General features: G+C 40.6%; 1 protein-coding gene across 1 annotated transcript; it reads left to right on the top strand.

Annotated features, from left to right (window-relative positions):
- Nucleotides 1–654: 654 nt before the first annotated feature.
- Nucleotides 655–15239, top strand: LOC139709337 (uncharacterized). Its single transcript, XM_071621292.1, has 11 exons — nucleotides 655–768; nucleotides 5992–6046; nucleotides 6392–6555; nucleotides 7131–7292; nucleotides 8063–8224; nucleotides 8870–9086; nucleotides 9392–9717; nucleotides 10838–10960; nucleotides 11108–11957; nucleotides 13601–13678; nucleotides 14512–15239. The coding sequence occupies exons 1-11, from the start codon at nucleotides 655–657 to the stop codon at nucleotides 15237–15239; spliced, it is 2979 nt and encodes a 992-aa protein (XP_071477393.1).
- Nucleotides 15240–15725: the final 486 nt, after the last annotated feature.

Below are 15725 nucleotides of genomic sequence, written 5' to 3'. Positions count from 1 at the left end.
CTAGTTTCAAAATTGATGGCGGGATGGTTGGATCATTTCTTCTTCTCCTTCAATCACTCATGGTTCTCCCAATCACCTTGGCTTAAAAATTTTGCGACATTTCGTGATGACGCAAACCGCCTCCCTCAGAATACTGATTATGTTCGTGCAAAGACGTTTCTTTTTTTCAAGTTTTCATAAAGATTGTACATATAAATAAAAAACACACGATCTTGGTTAACTTTTTTTGTGTGTCGTTAGTTGTAGACATTATTGACAATTCATTACTATAATACATTTATGATGTCAGTCAAAAGATTTAGCTGGAATAAGCTTTAAATAGGAACATTATAAAACATTCATCTTCTTTTGCCTCACAACTCCTATGACAAGAAAAAAAAAAGAAGAGTTCTTGCATTCAAATGCATGCAAACAGATGTCCATGACATGAATGTATAATCACATGCATAGTGTTAAGCTAACTGAGCCATGTGAAAACGATAATATGCAAGTTATTTGTGACGCCATCATGTGGTACATCACTGAGCCAGACGTTGACAATCGGAGTCGAGCTTTTCTCACTTGGTTCCTGGACCCGCGGCAACTGTACGAAGTTGTACTCAGGCTAAGAACATTCCATAGTGTAGCTGGGGCTCCACTGAACGTTCAGCAAGCATGGGCGTTGGTCGTGTCGCATTGGTCCTTCTAATAGTAGTCGGCGTTTGCTCCAAACAACTTTCATACGCAGCCAGCCTCAACAATTACGAATTGCTCGGGGATGACGCCAAAGTGAGTAGCATAGCCATAGAAAAAGCCGTGAAGTCATTTTTTGAATGTAAATTATTTTTGATCTAGCCGTCTTCATGCTTTAATACAGACAGGGATCCATAGAGTTAATACACGGACACCTACTTCCCGTAATTACCAGATTAATATGAGTAACTTGATGGTCATAGACTACTTTATTGCCGGATATAACGTATGGTCGTGGCCCTGAGATGTCTGCAGGAGGGTAGGCCTATCAAGAAATGCTGAAATTATTTGCCTCTAATTTTAATGTTAATGACAAGACAAGCCGGAGCAATTTCGCCCAAAAGCAACGTTGGTGAAATCACCTGCTGATATCTGTTGTTCATTTTCCATCTGTGAAGATGGCTGGATAGCCCATATTCAGCTACACTAAGCTGGTCTTCCATGGGGTCCAGTTGGATGTGGGGTAGGACCACTTCACCGGGTTAGACACCCTGCTCTTTGCGATGAATGAATGAAGCGGGATCTTTTACGTGCATGAGCTGTGACTCTCTCATACACGGGACCTCCATTTTATGTCCTATCCGAGGGATATCAAGAAGTAATCAAACCCAAGTTAGACTTTGTACATTTTATGTCTAAACCAGGATAATTTGATAATTCCCATGAACCCGCCTCACCCAAAATAGCCCCTAATTCAATAATACTTCAAGATGTAATTTGATAGAATAAGCTTCCCAGTGAGGATAGATATTATTTAATTTGCTCATTGTTTACATCTGTAAAACTTAAAGTTATAGATAGGGTCCTAATTGAGGGGATTTTGATAATTGCAGAACTTTAGTATGAAGGTATAATTTACAAGCAAGTCTTGTCGATAATTTGGTTATCTCATCCCCAGGTGTGGAGATGAAACATCTTCAAAGAACAAACAATTTGCAAGCATTTTCGGATGAAGGCCTAAAATTACGACTATTTGCCTCTTTCTTGCATGGTAAGATTGAGCTCGTTTCAAAACCCTGAAAATAAACTCGATAACAAATTTGAAGATGAAGCCTTGCTTCAAAGCACACCTGCTGTGGCGCTGGTATCATAAACAGATTTCTAATCGATTTTCTATGAAAGAAGCTGGCTTAGAACACAGAAACAAGGTTTTGCTTCAAAGTAAATTTATGTGTAATGTTTATATATATATGTTTCAGAACGGGAGAACATCTTTTTTTCAAATTTTGACATTAGTCATGTTAATTCATAGATAAGATGTGAATGATGTTATAGGGTACAGGTCAAAAACGGGTGCGAAGAAGATGCGCCATCTATCGTTTGCGACGGAAATAATCGGCATACCTTGTAGGGCTCACACCTGTAAATAAAATGGACTGTCCCAGACCCCTTCACAAATTCGTACCAAAGATACCAAAATAAATGAAGAAAAAAATTAATTACAAATCAATGATGTAGTTTGGCAAAAAACTGAATAGCTGTAGATATTGAGTATGAATTCCTCTACAAACTGCATTTTGGTTGGAAGATGAAAGCTTTTCTGATGGAATTTAAGGGGACTATATTTCATTGGGTACGTGTACGGAAAATAGGTGATTTTTTGAGTGACAAGAACTCGTAGTCTGGCTTTGCCCCCTGGACCCCTGGACAGAATTAGAGCAGAACAACCCACCCTGGCAATCTGATGGATGAAAGGTAATATCTCACTTATTCAGGTTAGTGAAGATGAAACATCTCATTTCTCCCAGCTATTTTACAGAATTTTTTGAAATTTGAATTTTAACACACGTCTCTATGGGGAATTATTTACCCGTGTGAGCCCTGTATGGTGGGGAGTCATTCCGCGCGTGACTTCAGTGCGTTCATGCGTGTCCACTATACACTATGCCTGATATTACGGCATCCAGTGAGCACACAACAAACAATCTTCTCTGTCTATGAATGTTGCGGCCAGGCGGTTAGAAAATAAAATGCTGTTTTTATGAAAGATTTGAAAAGAAAATATCAACTTCCTCCTCAAATAACGTTCAAGTTGTTCCCAAGATTTACGGTCGAGGAAAGCGGAAAACAAAAGCGTTTCGTTTTCGATTTACACGTCAACATCTACTAATACCTACTATTTTTTTCATTTGTTTTGAATTAAAGGGCAATTAAAGGGCAGTAGTTATAAAGTTAGTCCGAAAAAAAAGGTGTAAAATTCTATCAACATAACTGTCAACATTTGATCAAAATCGATGAAAATTAAAGAAGTTATGAAATTTAGATTTTTTTTTTGTTGCAAAACGGATAATATGAATATGAAAATGAGTGAGATGATGTCATCACCACACAATTTTCCACTAATCGTGTACAAAATAAAACTGACGAAAATGTAATATTCCTCCTACAAAAATAAAAGGCAATGTTATTTGCTGCTTTCAGTTATGCAGCAAATGTGATCATTCAGATATATAAGGATGTAGACTGAGGCATAATTGTATCTGAAAAAGAAAATGAAGTCAATTTCAAGATTTTGTGTATATACTCTATAGCAAGCCGTGGGTGGATGACATAATGTAACATGTTGTAATATTCATGCTGACTTTTCAAGAACTTTGCTAAACTTCACAATTTCATAACTTCCCTACTTCTTAACCGACTTTAATAAAATTTTCACGATTGTGCTCATTGAAATCTACTATTTCCTTTTCAGTCAAACTATTACCTGATCCGAAATCACTCTTGGTATTTTGAAGCTTTGCCTCAAAAGCGATATCTTTAAGCCTTAAGTTTGTATTAGAACAAAGTGTAGAAGGGACATAGTTTAAAAATGAGAAGCATAAATACGTGTACTAACCCCTGAATTTTGCATTAGGTAAATCGCACAGTACCTTTATTTTGTGATATTATGATGGGACCCTGTAACATAAATTGGGAAGGCAATATATCATCACTTACTTAAAATCTATAGGCCACAAGTACTCATTGTTTTTATAACGATTGCAAATTGCTAAATTCGTGTCTGAATTGACATTTCAGGGTATTTTTCTTTAACCTAATCAAAATCTAATCGAGTTTGTCTTTGCTGTAGAGCTACAGTCGGCGATGAAATAAGATGGAAATCAACAGAAAACCAATCTTCAGTTTCCATGGTTATTCGATTATTGATCGACAGGTGCAGCGAAGAATTTTAACGTCCTCAATTAATTTTGTATTCATATTCCTTTGTGTTTGTTTTGTCGGTTTTCTTTTTCGCATATGCGATGCAAGCTTCTAAACAAAATTATTTGATTTAAGTTACCTGTGTAAACTGTTTTCAGCAACGTGCTTTTTTGTTGTGGGGGGGGGGGGGTTGTTTCGTTTGATAAACAATTGCATCTGAATATGGGATTTTGCATAATTCCAATCTTCCAAGCCCACTCCTCGACATCTAAGAAGTCTTTCAGAACTGTTTCAGTTGAAATACGAAACTAAAAATAGATAAGTTTACACATCATTTATAATCACTGGCTACATTGCTATTACAGGAAAAGAAACAATCGATCAATCGTGCTTCTTTGCATTTTCATCTCTTCGCTTGGTAAGCCACCGCCACGACGTCTGCAAGGACTATACGATCCAATTTATTTGACTGTGAAATAACTTTCTTGAAACAAAGGTCTGATTCATATCGTTTGGGATTTACATACATTTGCCGGCAAGATGCACCGAATAGATTGGGTCACAATATTTATAGTCAAAATTTATGCATACCTGTAATAATGCGGATTATACCCAGATATCTCACCCCGGCCTACATCGGAGGGGGGGGGGGGGGAGGGGGTAGAAGAAAAAAACAGCAACTAATTTATGCAAAGTATATTCCAGAATTTACGTGTATTCAAGAGGAGCAGGTGAAATACAGGGCTCGCTACTGTATCCGTAGAGACAAAGTTTATAGATTTGAATACACTGATAATCCTGTCGATAAGATTCCCCATTCTACTGACCACGAAGGCACACTGTGCTACTGAATTTACATACAACAGTGATGTCATACACGGGATGATTTTTTTTTTTCGGTCTTGATCATACGCCGAGATGTTACATACAGACCCATCCTCAAAAGGTCCCCGAATTCCAATTGTTTGTTGACCTTTATAGTGGCCTTTTGGTCTGTACATAACCGATTTACTAAATACTTCATGAAAATATGTAACATTCCTTCAAAAAACCACCCAGATCATCATCATTCATATTCCTGTTGTGACATCATCATGTATATTGTAACACTTTAGATGAACAATACACTCAGTTACGTGTCTTACCAATCATTGCCATTACTATCTGCGCTTTAATACTCACAGCAGCATCACATGTTTTTCATGCTAATGTTTCTGACAAATTTTTGAACATAATTGTCTATTGTTCATTTTTTTTTGGACGTGGGCTTAACAGGGTGCAGAAAAAATATTGATAAATCTTAAAATATATATGATGCACATTTTCATGAAGTATTAAGTGATTTGGTTATGAACAAGACCAAAAGGCGTAAATAAAGGTTAGAATATATTTTGCGTGCAGGGACCTTTTAAAAAGAAAAAGAATATTCAATTATGTAGCCGGGGATGAATAGGCTAATTATTTTCACTGCACGATGCTTGTGACAGCCTGCGTTTTATAGCGGAAATGTTCTGTTCCATATTAGACCGTTTCTATGATGTATCATATTCATGGATGATTCTTTTCCTACAACATATATCACTGAACTATTATGGGCACCTGCACCACCTGCACCATCAATTACTGTAAGTTTCTTTAAGGCAGGAATTCACGTAGCAGTAATCCGTTGTTGCTACATTAGGGAAGCCCCTGTCAAACTTTATAATACTTAAGACAATCTTATGTGGGGGAGGGAAATCAATAAAGATTTGAATATAGTGAATATTTTTTTATAAACAGTCTATTACTGATACTCTTTTTTTTTAAATCACTTTTTGTGCAACCATGGACGTGCAACAAACATGTTTGAGAATGGGGCACCTTGGACTATAGCCTCTTTCCGATAGAGGAAACAATGTCGTGATGATGATAAACAGAACGCTTGCGTACACACGCTAGCAATTGGCTATGAAAAGACTGCTGAAACTAGGAACAGCAACAACCTCTTCAAAGGTTACAGATGAAAGATTAACCTCGTAGGACGAAAGAATAGATTCAAAATGACAATAGATATGCGTTGTCATGTTTAAAGTTGTACATCTCGATTCTTTCCTCGTCTCTTTTCCCCTACCATCTCAGGATCCTAATGAGAGCGTCAAGCGACAAGTTCAGCCAGAAGTACTTGGCAAGCTCCGTAAGTTTACCGATGTACGCCTACAGATGGCGCTCTTGCTCTGAACACGTTTACCTATAATTGATTTCCAAATAGTTTTCGGACTTTCAGTGATGAAAAATGAAGTTGATCATAATTCTGTATACATTCAACTTCTTGACCATTTAAAACATAATTTTATTTTGACGCTATTTCACAATTATGTGCTCAACACACCTCGTTTGCTGTGGTTTTCGTGTGGCAAACGCAGGGGAAATCATTCCGTATCTAAGCTAGTATCCGACCTTTTGGATTGAAAATTGATTTAGAAAAGTGTGTTGGAGAAGATCATGCCAATTGAATGACTGACTGTATTTTCGTCTGTAGCTTTCTGCCACCGATTCGACGGGTCTCGTGGTTTCCGGTGCAGCGACGGTGGTTGTGTGGAGTTGAGACGGGTATGCGATGGCGAGCCAGACTGCACGGACTCCTTAGCAACAGCTGATGACGAAAAGACGTCCTACTGTTCGCCCAATACCAACATTGCAAGGGTGAGGTTACAACCGATGCCAGCTCGGAGGCGTTGTTTATCAAAATATTAAGCATGTTGTACATACTGTCGACTACACTGAGATCGTTAAACAGCTTAATTTTTGCTTTCTTGTGTCTGTCAAGTCACTCGTAAACGACTTGTTTTAATTCATTGGGCCAACCTCCTTCGAGAAGAAATGCATTAGAAATGTAATTTTAGTTACAAATTTGACACACACACGAACACACACACAATCAGACGGACAGACAGACAACAAACAACAGAAACTGATAGGTAAAGCAAGGGCTAGTGGATGCAGAGAACACAGTCAAAAGCAAGAACGACGTAGTAGCGACATTACAGAGACAAAAATACTGGTGTTTTTCTCTTCGAAAGACATCCATCACAATTCATGACAAAAATCGTAACACATTTTGCAGAAAGTCATCTCGGCAATGATATAGATGCTCGGAGTACACGTCTCTCAATCTGGAGGACTGCTATTTCAGGTAGGCCGGGCCTGATAGCCTAAAATGGTTTCTTGTCAGTGATATCATAATCATGGCTTCCTATCCTATACGTTTTTCCTTCAAGCCATGCAGCACGTTCGAGTGTAACAACGGAAGATGCATCCCCTGGGAGGTGACGTGCGATGGTAGACGGATCGACTGCGAGTTCGGCGGGGAGGACGAGGACGAGGTGCTGTGTGGAGATCGCTGCCCCGGCGACGTCCGAAGATTTCACTGTAACAACTCGGTAAAGGACGTGTATTATTCATGTACACTATCTGCGACCTAGCACTCCCATATTATGAGGCCATTCATAATATTTGCATGTAATAGAAGTAACAGGTACACGTGTATGTAAAACATGGTGAGAAATGTCAAGTAATCTGTGAAGTAATACAAAATGTTAATATACGTTATGCGCAACTGAAGAGAGAAACATGAGTGCAGAGAAGGGGGGGGGGGGGGGGTACAAGCCAGTTCGGAGTTGGCTCATGTGCACGTGCGTACAAAATGACCTTTCCGTCTTACTTCGCTCGTTTTCAAAGTGACATAATGCATAAGCTTGCCCGAAGTAAAAACGTATGAATTCTTCACGCATGATCAAACAAACTCTGAACTTTCGCAGACCAGGTAACCAGAGGTCCGTTAATTAGCACTTTAGAATGGCATTCGTTTTATTATTTTACATTAAATGTATCTTCTTCTATTGATGCATACATTGCCAAATACCACTCTCGGTGTCAGGTGGATGTGCTAGCAAGTGCCATTTATAAAGAATACTTGAATAATCATTACATCACAGATCCTTATCTCGGTGAATTTAAAAACCAACATGCCGTGTTAGAACAAACGGCCTTTTTCTGCCCATGCCAAAAGTGGAACCCCGAACTGGCTTATTAGCAATGATTAGCCTACAACATGCTTTCACACTTACTGTTCTGTCTTGGGTGATTGGGTTTTCCCGAATTAAAAGCCTTAATGTGTTCTTGTTGCTAAGATGTTTGATCTACTCTCCAGGTGTGTATCGACCGCGATCTGATCTGCGACAAGCATTGCGACTGTCGTTACTGCGATGACGAGGTAGAATGCGTGGCTCACACTTACCCGTGTAGGCCGGGGCAATTTCGATGTGACGACGGCTCCTGCATTCTCTTGGAACAGATCTGCGACGGCAACAATGTACGATTACCAAATTGTTCAGAGAACAATTGAAAGGTTAAAAACGAAAGAAAAGACGAGATTCTCTCTCTCTCATTTTGGTTAAAACATGAATGATTTGTAATCATAATGTCTAACTCCAGGAATACACATGTCACTGTGTCAGACCTCATTATACTGAGTTTCTACTGTATTAACCTTTGTAACTATGAGTTGATATTTTAGTGCTCAGACAATATACATGCGGTGCGTCTAACATACCTGTGGGCCCTATGTTTGTGTTGAAGTATATTACGTACTCTCAAGCTTTACTGTTACCAAACTAAGAGTAAAAATTTATCTTTGTTAGGTCTTGTCAAGTTGATCTTGCCACTGCCATTTTGTACATAAGTTGTTTTCATATATCTTGTATTATGACTTTGTACCCTATAAGGTGATTAAATTAATAGACTTGAAACTTCAAACCTATTCGGAATAATAATTTGGTGAATACACACAGCTTTCCAGGCACGACCCACTTCTGTAAGTTTATAATGACATAAGGATAAGTTCGCCATGGATGTGTATAATTATTTTAGTGTGCCAAAAGAAAACAAACTTGCGCAACTCGAAACGTTTTCAGAAGAGCTAAAACTGAAAACTCTCGAACCTATTCTCGTTACCCAGGATTGCAACTCGGGAGACGAGGATGATGAGGACGAGGACGAAGAGAACTGCCTCGACGAACACGGCTGCCATCTCCGTGAGTTCTACTGCGAGACAACCTACGTCTGCTTGCATCGTCGGAAACGCTGCGACGGGGTCGTCGACTGCCCCGGCGGAGCGGACGAGGACGCCTGTGGCTTGACAACTTGCTTGGCCAACGAATTTCAGTGCGAAAGTGGTATGGTGCACAGTTCAGAGTATCACTACAATCACGATTGTAATTTGAAATAGAATTTAAATGTGATCCCACTTTCCAAATGGGAGTACTAAAGTCTGTTTGGAATCGCGCAGTGATAGTGTCTTTCTATGTGTTTGAATTTTCATATTGCTATGCCGATTTGACTTTCTGAGATATTAATTATTTTGTGACATTTTTTTTTTTTGCTTTAAATTTTATATTGGAAAAATCAAGTTGCGGTCGTTCTAGTGTCACACTCTGATGTGGTCTCCATAAATTTATTTACTCTTCTTATCGCCTGCCAGGACTATGCATCGATATCAATGAACGATGCGACGGAAAGAAAGACTGCCCTCTACGAGGAGACGACGAAGAAGGTTGCCTTCGCGAGTGTACGGAGGAAGAATTCAGGTGTCTTGACGGCAACTGCATACCGCTCTATCGGGCCTGCGACGGTTTCCCGTTCGACTGCAAGTCGGTCTTTGGGGAGGACGAGGATGGGTGTGGTCAAACAGAGTGCCCCTCCCACTGGTTCACATGCTACAATGGTAGGTGCCTGCCTCAAAGCTGGCGGTGTGATGGGGATCCAGACTGCGGCTTCGGTGAGGATGAAGCAGGATGCTCACAACCGGTGAGTTTGGCGTGTTCCTCTTCCTCCTCCATCAAACCACGTGGCACACCATATGCATCGATCTTAAAGACGAGGTTCGCAAAACGTATTGAAGGGAACTGAAAAAAGAAAGAAATGATAATAGTGCATTGATGGAGACCTTTTGATGAATTAAACATTGCAATTGAAAATCTATAAATTGGTTTTACTGGGTACAGAGTTTCAAAATAAGTTGTAGCGACTGGGATGAGGAATATATTATTTTCCTCTCCAATATTCACAACAAATCACAATGAACAAGGGTGATGACATAGTAGGTTCACCTAAGAATACATGGCTGGGCACTCAAGGAAGCAGAACAAAAAAAAAAAAAAGAACGCATGATAAAAATTATACACCGCAGCAAGTAGTGTTGTAATGAATGATATTGCTACATTACTGGAGTATATGTATGTCTAAGACCCCGTTCACAGTGGAGGGCTCGGCCAGGGCTTTTAATTCAAACCTTTCAATATTTTGTCGTAGTGGCGCTCTGTTTGTAAACAAACGACTATTACTGGGAGCTCGCGGGTCGCAATATGGTACCGCGTTTGGCCCAGTTTGCGTTTACAGTGAGAAAAGGCCGGGCTCGGCCGCGGCCGAGCCGCGGCTGAGACTACCTCCAGAGCTTGGCCAAATGAGCGGCCGATTTCGGTACCGCATTTGGCCTTTTGCGCGTTTACAGTGAAATGAAGGCCGGGCTCGGCCGCTTCCGAGCCCGGCCCTTATACTCACTGTAAACGGGGTCTATGTCATCCTTCTTCAGTGTATTATATTTTGGGGGTTTTCAGAGTATTGGTTTATCTGCTCACGGACCACGATAAATTCCACAAATTTATACATGGCACTATCAATTTATGTACGACAATGATGTGAAATTATACAAATTATCTGGAATGTCTCTTTAAGATAATAAAGATAGTGGTAATAAAAGTAACTGATCTTTCCAGACATGTTACAGATCAATCACCAGCTGCCTTTCTGAGCTGCGTGTTGATTTTTTTAATTGTAATATGAACACAAAAACACATCTTTTAGGTTATTGGTACTTTGTTCAAATGAAACGTAAAACAAATTTGTGAATGATGTGACTTCTTTTCAGATCATAGACACAGACCCGTGTTCAGCAGCCGAGTTTTATTGTGGCTACGGTCGCTGCATCGACATCGGCCGTCAGTGCGACGGCTATCCGGACTGCAACGACGGCATCGACGAGCAAAATTGCGCCCTCACCGGCTGTCCCGGAAACCTGTTCGACTGCGGTGATGGTGGGGTGACCTGCCTCCCCCTGTCGGCCCGGTGTGATGGCTATAGTGATTGTCCAAACGGAGCGGACGAACACGGATGCTCGCAGCCCGTGCAGAACATCCAGCCCTCGCCTACTTGTCCTCTCGGACAAGTGCTCTGTGGCATCAATTATTGTGTCGTTGGAGGTCGCTGCGACGGACGAGTCGACTGCAACGATGGTGAAGACGAGTTAGGCTGCCCACAGACAACGAGGATCTGTTCGACGTATGAGGTAGATTGTGGCGACAATTATTGCGCTGTAGGCTCCAGGTGCGATGGGGTAGAAGACTGCGACAACGGTGTGGACGAGAGGAACTGTCCACCACCATTTACGGGCTGTCTACCACACGAAGTGGACTGTGGGAACGGCTACTGTGTTGTCGGGGCTAGATGCGATGGACGCACCGATTGCAACAATGCTGCTGACGAGAGGGACTGTCCACCACCGTTTACGGGTTGTCTACCACACGAAGTGGACTGCGGCAACGGCTACTGTGTTGTCGGAGCTAGATGCGACGGACGCACCGATTGCAACAATGGTGCTGACGAGAGGGACTGTCCACCACCAATAACGGGTTGTCTACCACACGAAGTGGACTGCGGCAACGGCTACTGTGTTGTCGGAGCTAGATGCGACGGACGCACCGATTGCAACAATGGTGCTGACGAGAGGGACTGTCCACCACCAATAACGGGTTGTCTACCACACGAAGTGGACTGCGGCAACGGCTACTGTGTTGTCGGAGCTAGATGCGACGGACGGACAGACTGCTCCAACGGACTCGACGAGAATGGATGCCCTCCACCTATTCTGGAATGTGGGCCCAATGAGGTCGACTGTGGCAACAATTACTGCGCCCCGGGCAGAAGATGTGACGGACATGTGGACTGCAGCAACGGCAACGATGAAGACGGCTGCTTGCAGCCCTTCACGGGTGAGAGATTATTTCTATTTTTTTCACAAATATCAAGCAGAATCGTGTAAACATTCCTGGAAGAGTGGTTACATGACAATAAGCCTATTCGGAGATAGCTCATGTGGATATGAGTATAAATGACCTTTGATTTTTCTCATTTGGTTAGGCACTTCACTCGATTCAAAGCAACATAATGCGTCAGTTTGCCCAACATAGCAATTTATGGAACTCGTATTGAAACAAAGAATGGACCTGCGTTGATCAAGTGACCAGAATGGTTCGTCAATCAACACGTGGGAACTGGCTTATTAAAGATACCAAACACTTAGTTGGATATGGAGAAATAGCCATAGGTAAAATGAAATAAATGCATGACAACAAAAATAAACGAAAACCAGGAAATCGATGATTTTGCTGCCACTGATGGTGAAGACAACCATCCCAGTGGCTCTCTTCACACAATTGATAAAATCGTGTGTTCATCGATGATTTGGCAGCTGCGACTTCTTCTAAAATGCATCATTACTGATTTTACTTTGAGACCACGATGGTTTCACGCAAAGGATACATCTTACTTTTATCGACTTCATGCCAAAAGAGGCAGGAATAATTCTTATTCATGAAGATTATGTACAATTCAATGTGAAACTTTCAAATTAATTACGTCACCTGTGTTAATTTGAATGTGTGGCTGTCCATGATAGTGCTACTGATTAGTTAAAATATGTAAATTTCCCAATCTACCTTTTTTTTCATTCATGCCCGATCGTGATAAAACCACTATCATTTATCTATACTTTATTATTACTCTTATACTCTATTGAAGATAACTTAAACATGGTGTGTAATTGCACTTTGATGACTTAAATGACATCGCAATGTCTGTGCTACTTGTATAATCTTGTTTATGATAATGCGATAAACCTTTTTGCAATCTAGGCATCACTTTGTGCCTTCGTTTAGAACGCAGAACAAAGCATATCCCTCACAATACAAAATTACACCACGCATTTTGCAACAGTTTCTAATGAACCTCGTCACTGGATATTTAGTGACGTAGATGAAAAGGACCAACGATTTACTTCCATTCATGTTCATGGCTTTCGAAGACGCAGTCATTTACGTAGAAATGACGTTGCAATGCTACTGTCGAAAATTTATGATCATCTGACTGGGTTATTTATGATTTTGGATTACTGGTGGTTAAAGGAATGCTATAGGTTTGGTTGAGGTGAGGATGCAGCTTTTAACTTTTCTGAAATACTTAGAAACCACAAGATGAAATGTTAAAGAGCATGCAATTCTCAGAGGAAATCAAAGTTTATTTGATGAAAATCGGTTTTGAAATGGCCAAGATATCCAAAAACAAAGTAAAACAAAGCAATCCTAATAAAAGACGGGTCCCACTTTTGTTAGGATTGCTTTGTTTTGGATATCTCGGCCATTTTAAAACCAATTTTCAATATACAAACTTTGAATTTCTCTTAGAATTATAGGTTTCTTCATATTTCATAAAGTTTCTCATTATCTAAAAAAATCATTAAAAAACGTTGGAAACCAAAAGCCCCATCTCAACCGAAACTGTAGACCATCCCTTTAATATAACCAACAAATCTACGAGGAACGAGACTGATGCCACTTACGTTTTTCTTTTCCTTCAGATGTGAATGACAAGCTGATGACGATGATGGACTCATTGCAGAGGTTTGAAGAGCGATTAACTGAGCTGGAAAACTTAGGTACGTTCTTTTCAAGAATCCAATGACAGTTTGAGACGTTTCTTATGGTCAATCTAAGTATTTGTAGTCTTTTATATGCATTTTAACGAGGATAGGCCTGTTTATTGATAAGATATAGATGATTACAGCAAGTGATTACCAAAGTCATAGATCTGTTTGAAAGAAGAACAAGAAGAAGAAGGAAATCAGAGATGCATAAGGGACTGCATCGATAATGTGTCAATTTAAACATGACGGAGTTTTGAACGTTGTTTCTCTCTCGTTTTTCTTGACAAATTTCAATTCTGGGATCAGACATTGTCCTTGTTTTCCCAATATAACTTTTCGCTTCCTTGTTTTGAATCCTTCTCTTTCATTCTTGTCTTATTTTTTCACTTTCTATGTTTTCTTTTTTCAGTCTTTCTTGGTGCCTTTCTGTCCGTTTGTTTTCTGTTTCGGTCAATCCTGTTCTTCCATTTGGTTCATGTAAATAGATTCCAGATTTTTCGTTTGGTGTTTCTGTTCAATCATTTTGATCCCACTTGTGAACTACGTAATGCCTATCTGAACGCTTTTGATTCAAACTACAGGCAAGCTCCCACTCTCTCTCCACCCCTCTCCCCCTCTCTCCCCCTCTGCTCTCTTTCTTCTCTCTCTTCTCTCCCCTCTTAACGATCTTTATTAAACTCTCTCTCATCTATATTTGTAAATGATTCAAATAATATTATAAGCTTAGATCTTACCCTTTCATCAATTTCGATTCCTGTTTTCGATTGATCTACTTTGTCTTAGTTATCTACATATGTATCAGATCTACTATGGATCTTCTCTCTTCTCTCTTTTTGTATTTTCAGTTCCAGTTTTGGATTACCTCCAGGATCAAATCGACTATCTCTTTGCGTCACAACAACAATACGCACACGGCGGTGATGAGACCACCCACCTCGAACATCCCGAGAACGAAGCCGACCACGAGCCCGAGGAGATAACTCTCGGTGGCGAGAATTTAAAGGGAGATAATGGAGGGCATATCGAGACAACGACTACGCCCTCAACGACGAGCCAGAATGAGCCAACGTCGACGAAAGCAACAACCTCCACCACCAGCACAGCCACCACCACCGAGCCGGCAAGTGAGACGGTGACTTTCATCATGGACTCGCCCCCACCGGAAGCCAAGCCAGTGGTGACCAAACTCATTTGCCATTACGTCATTGAAAAGTCTCCGATTCCAGTGCCGACGTCAGAGAAGGGAAATGATCATTCGTCGACCATGTCGATGCCCACGACGGTACAACCACCACATACAGCAAAGACTACTTCAGCCACCACACCACAGACATCTATGGCGTCTACGACGGAAAGTTCTGAAGAGACGACAGCCAAAAAAGCAACAACGCCAACGCTGAAATTGACAACGATTGGGGCAGATGAGCCATCGGCGGTCCCTAGTGTCACGGGGCATAGCAGTAACACGAAAGGAGAAGAGGTAGTGTTCATGTTATCGACGACACAACCACCAGCCGCTACAACAGCCAACATTCAAGAAACCGTACGAACCAAGGCGACTGGAGCAGAATAGATAAGCTCTATAAACTTGGACTATTGCGTTTGATAATGCGCTGTTCACCCAATGAGAAGTTTATACTTCAACTTAGGACCACTTCTAAAATTATAGTAATACAATTTGGAATCGACCAAGGAAATATTGTTTTGCTGTTGTTGTTGCTAAAGAAATGAATTTGTTTCAAATGAAGAACAATCACTCTGTCATCATAATGGCTTTTACACTACCTGCCATTTCGAAAGTGTTTATTTTATCTGTATAATGATTTGTAATAATGTATAGATGGCATACATTAAACAATTGCCGCTCCAAGCATTACCTGTGATTATGTTCCGTCCACAATTATCCCAATGCATTAATGCCTTGTATCCTGTATGCTGTACTGTGGAAATCAGTCAAGGTGGAATTTACTTAATTGAAATGAAGTAAACCAGAACAAAGTACCATGTCTTCCTTCTAAGGTTACATGGACTTTACAAGTCTAAAATGAAGAAGGCAGTT

This window comes from Diadema antillarum, unplaced genomic scaffold (assembly GCF_040938485.1).
Source record: "Diadema antillarum isolate AM-2024a unplaced genomic scaffold, OU_Dant_1.0 seq00001426_RagTag, whole genome shotgun sequence".
Taxonomy (NCBI): Eukaryota; Metazoa; Echinodermata; class Echinoidea; order Diadematoida; family Diadematidae; genus Diadema; species Diadema antillarum.
The sequence above is the reverse complement of the archived record's forward strand: the minus strand, read 5'-3'. Positions and strand labels throughout refer to the sequence as shown.

Excerpts from the sequence above, each read along its gene's own strand:
- LOC139709337 (XM_071621292.1), top strand. The coding sequence starts at position 655 with ATGGGCGTTGGTCGTGTCGCATTGGTCCTTCTAATAGTAGTCGGCGTT. Across the intron at positions 769-5,991 it reads TGCTCGGGGATGACGCCAAA|GATCCTAATGAGAGCGTCAA; the intron begins GTGAGTAGCATA and ends CTACCATCTCAG. Across the intron at positions 10,961-11,107 it reads GCATCGACGAGCAAAATTGC|CCCTCGCCTACTTGTCCTCT; the intron begins GCCCTCACCGGC and ends CAGAACATCCAG.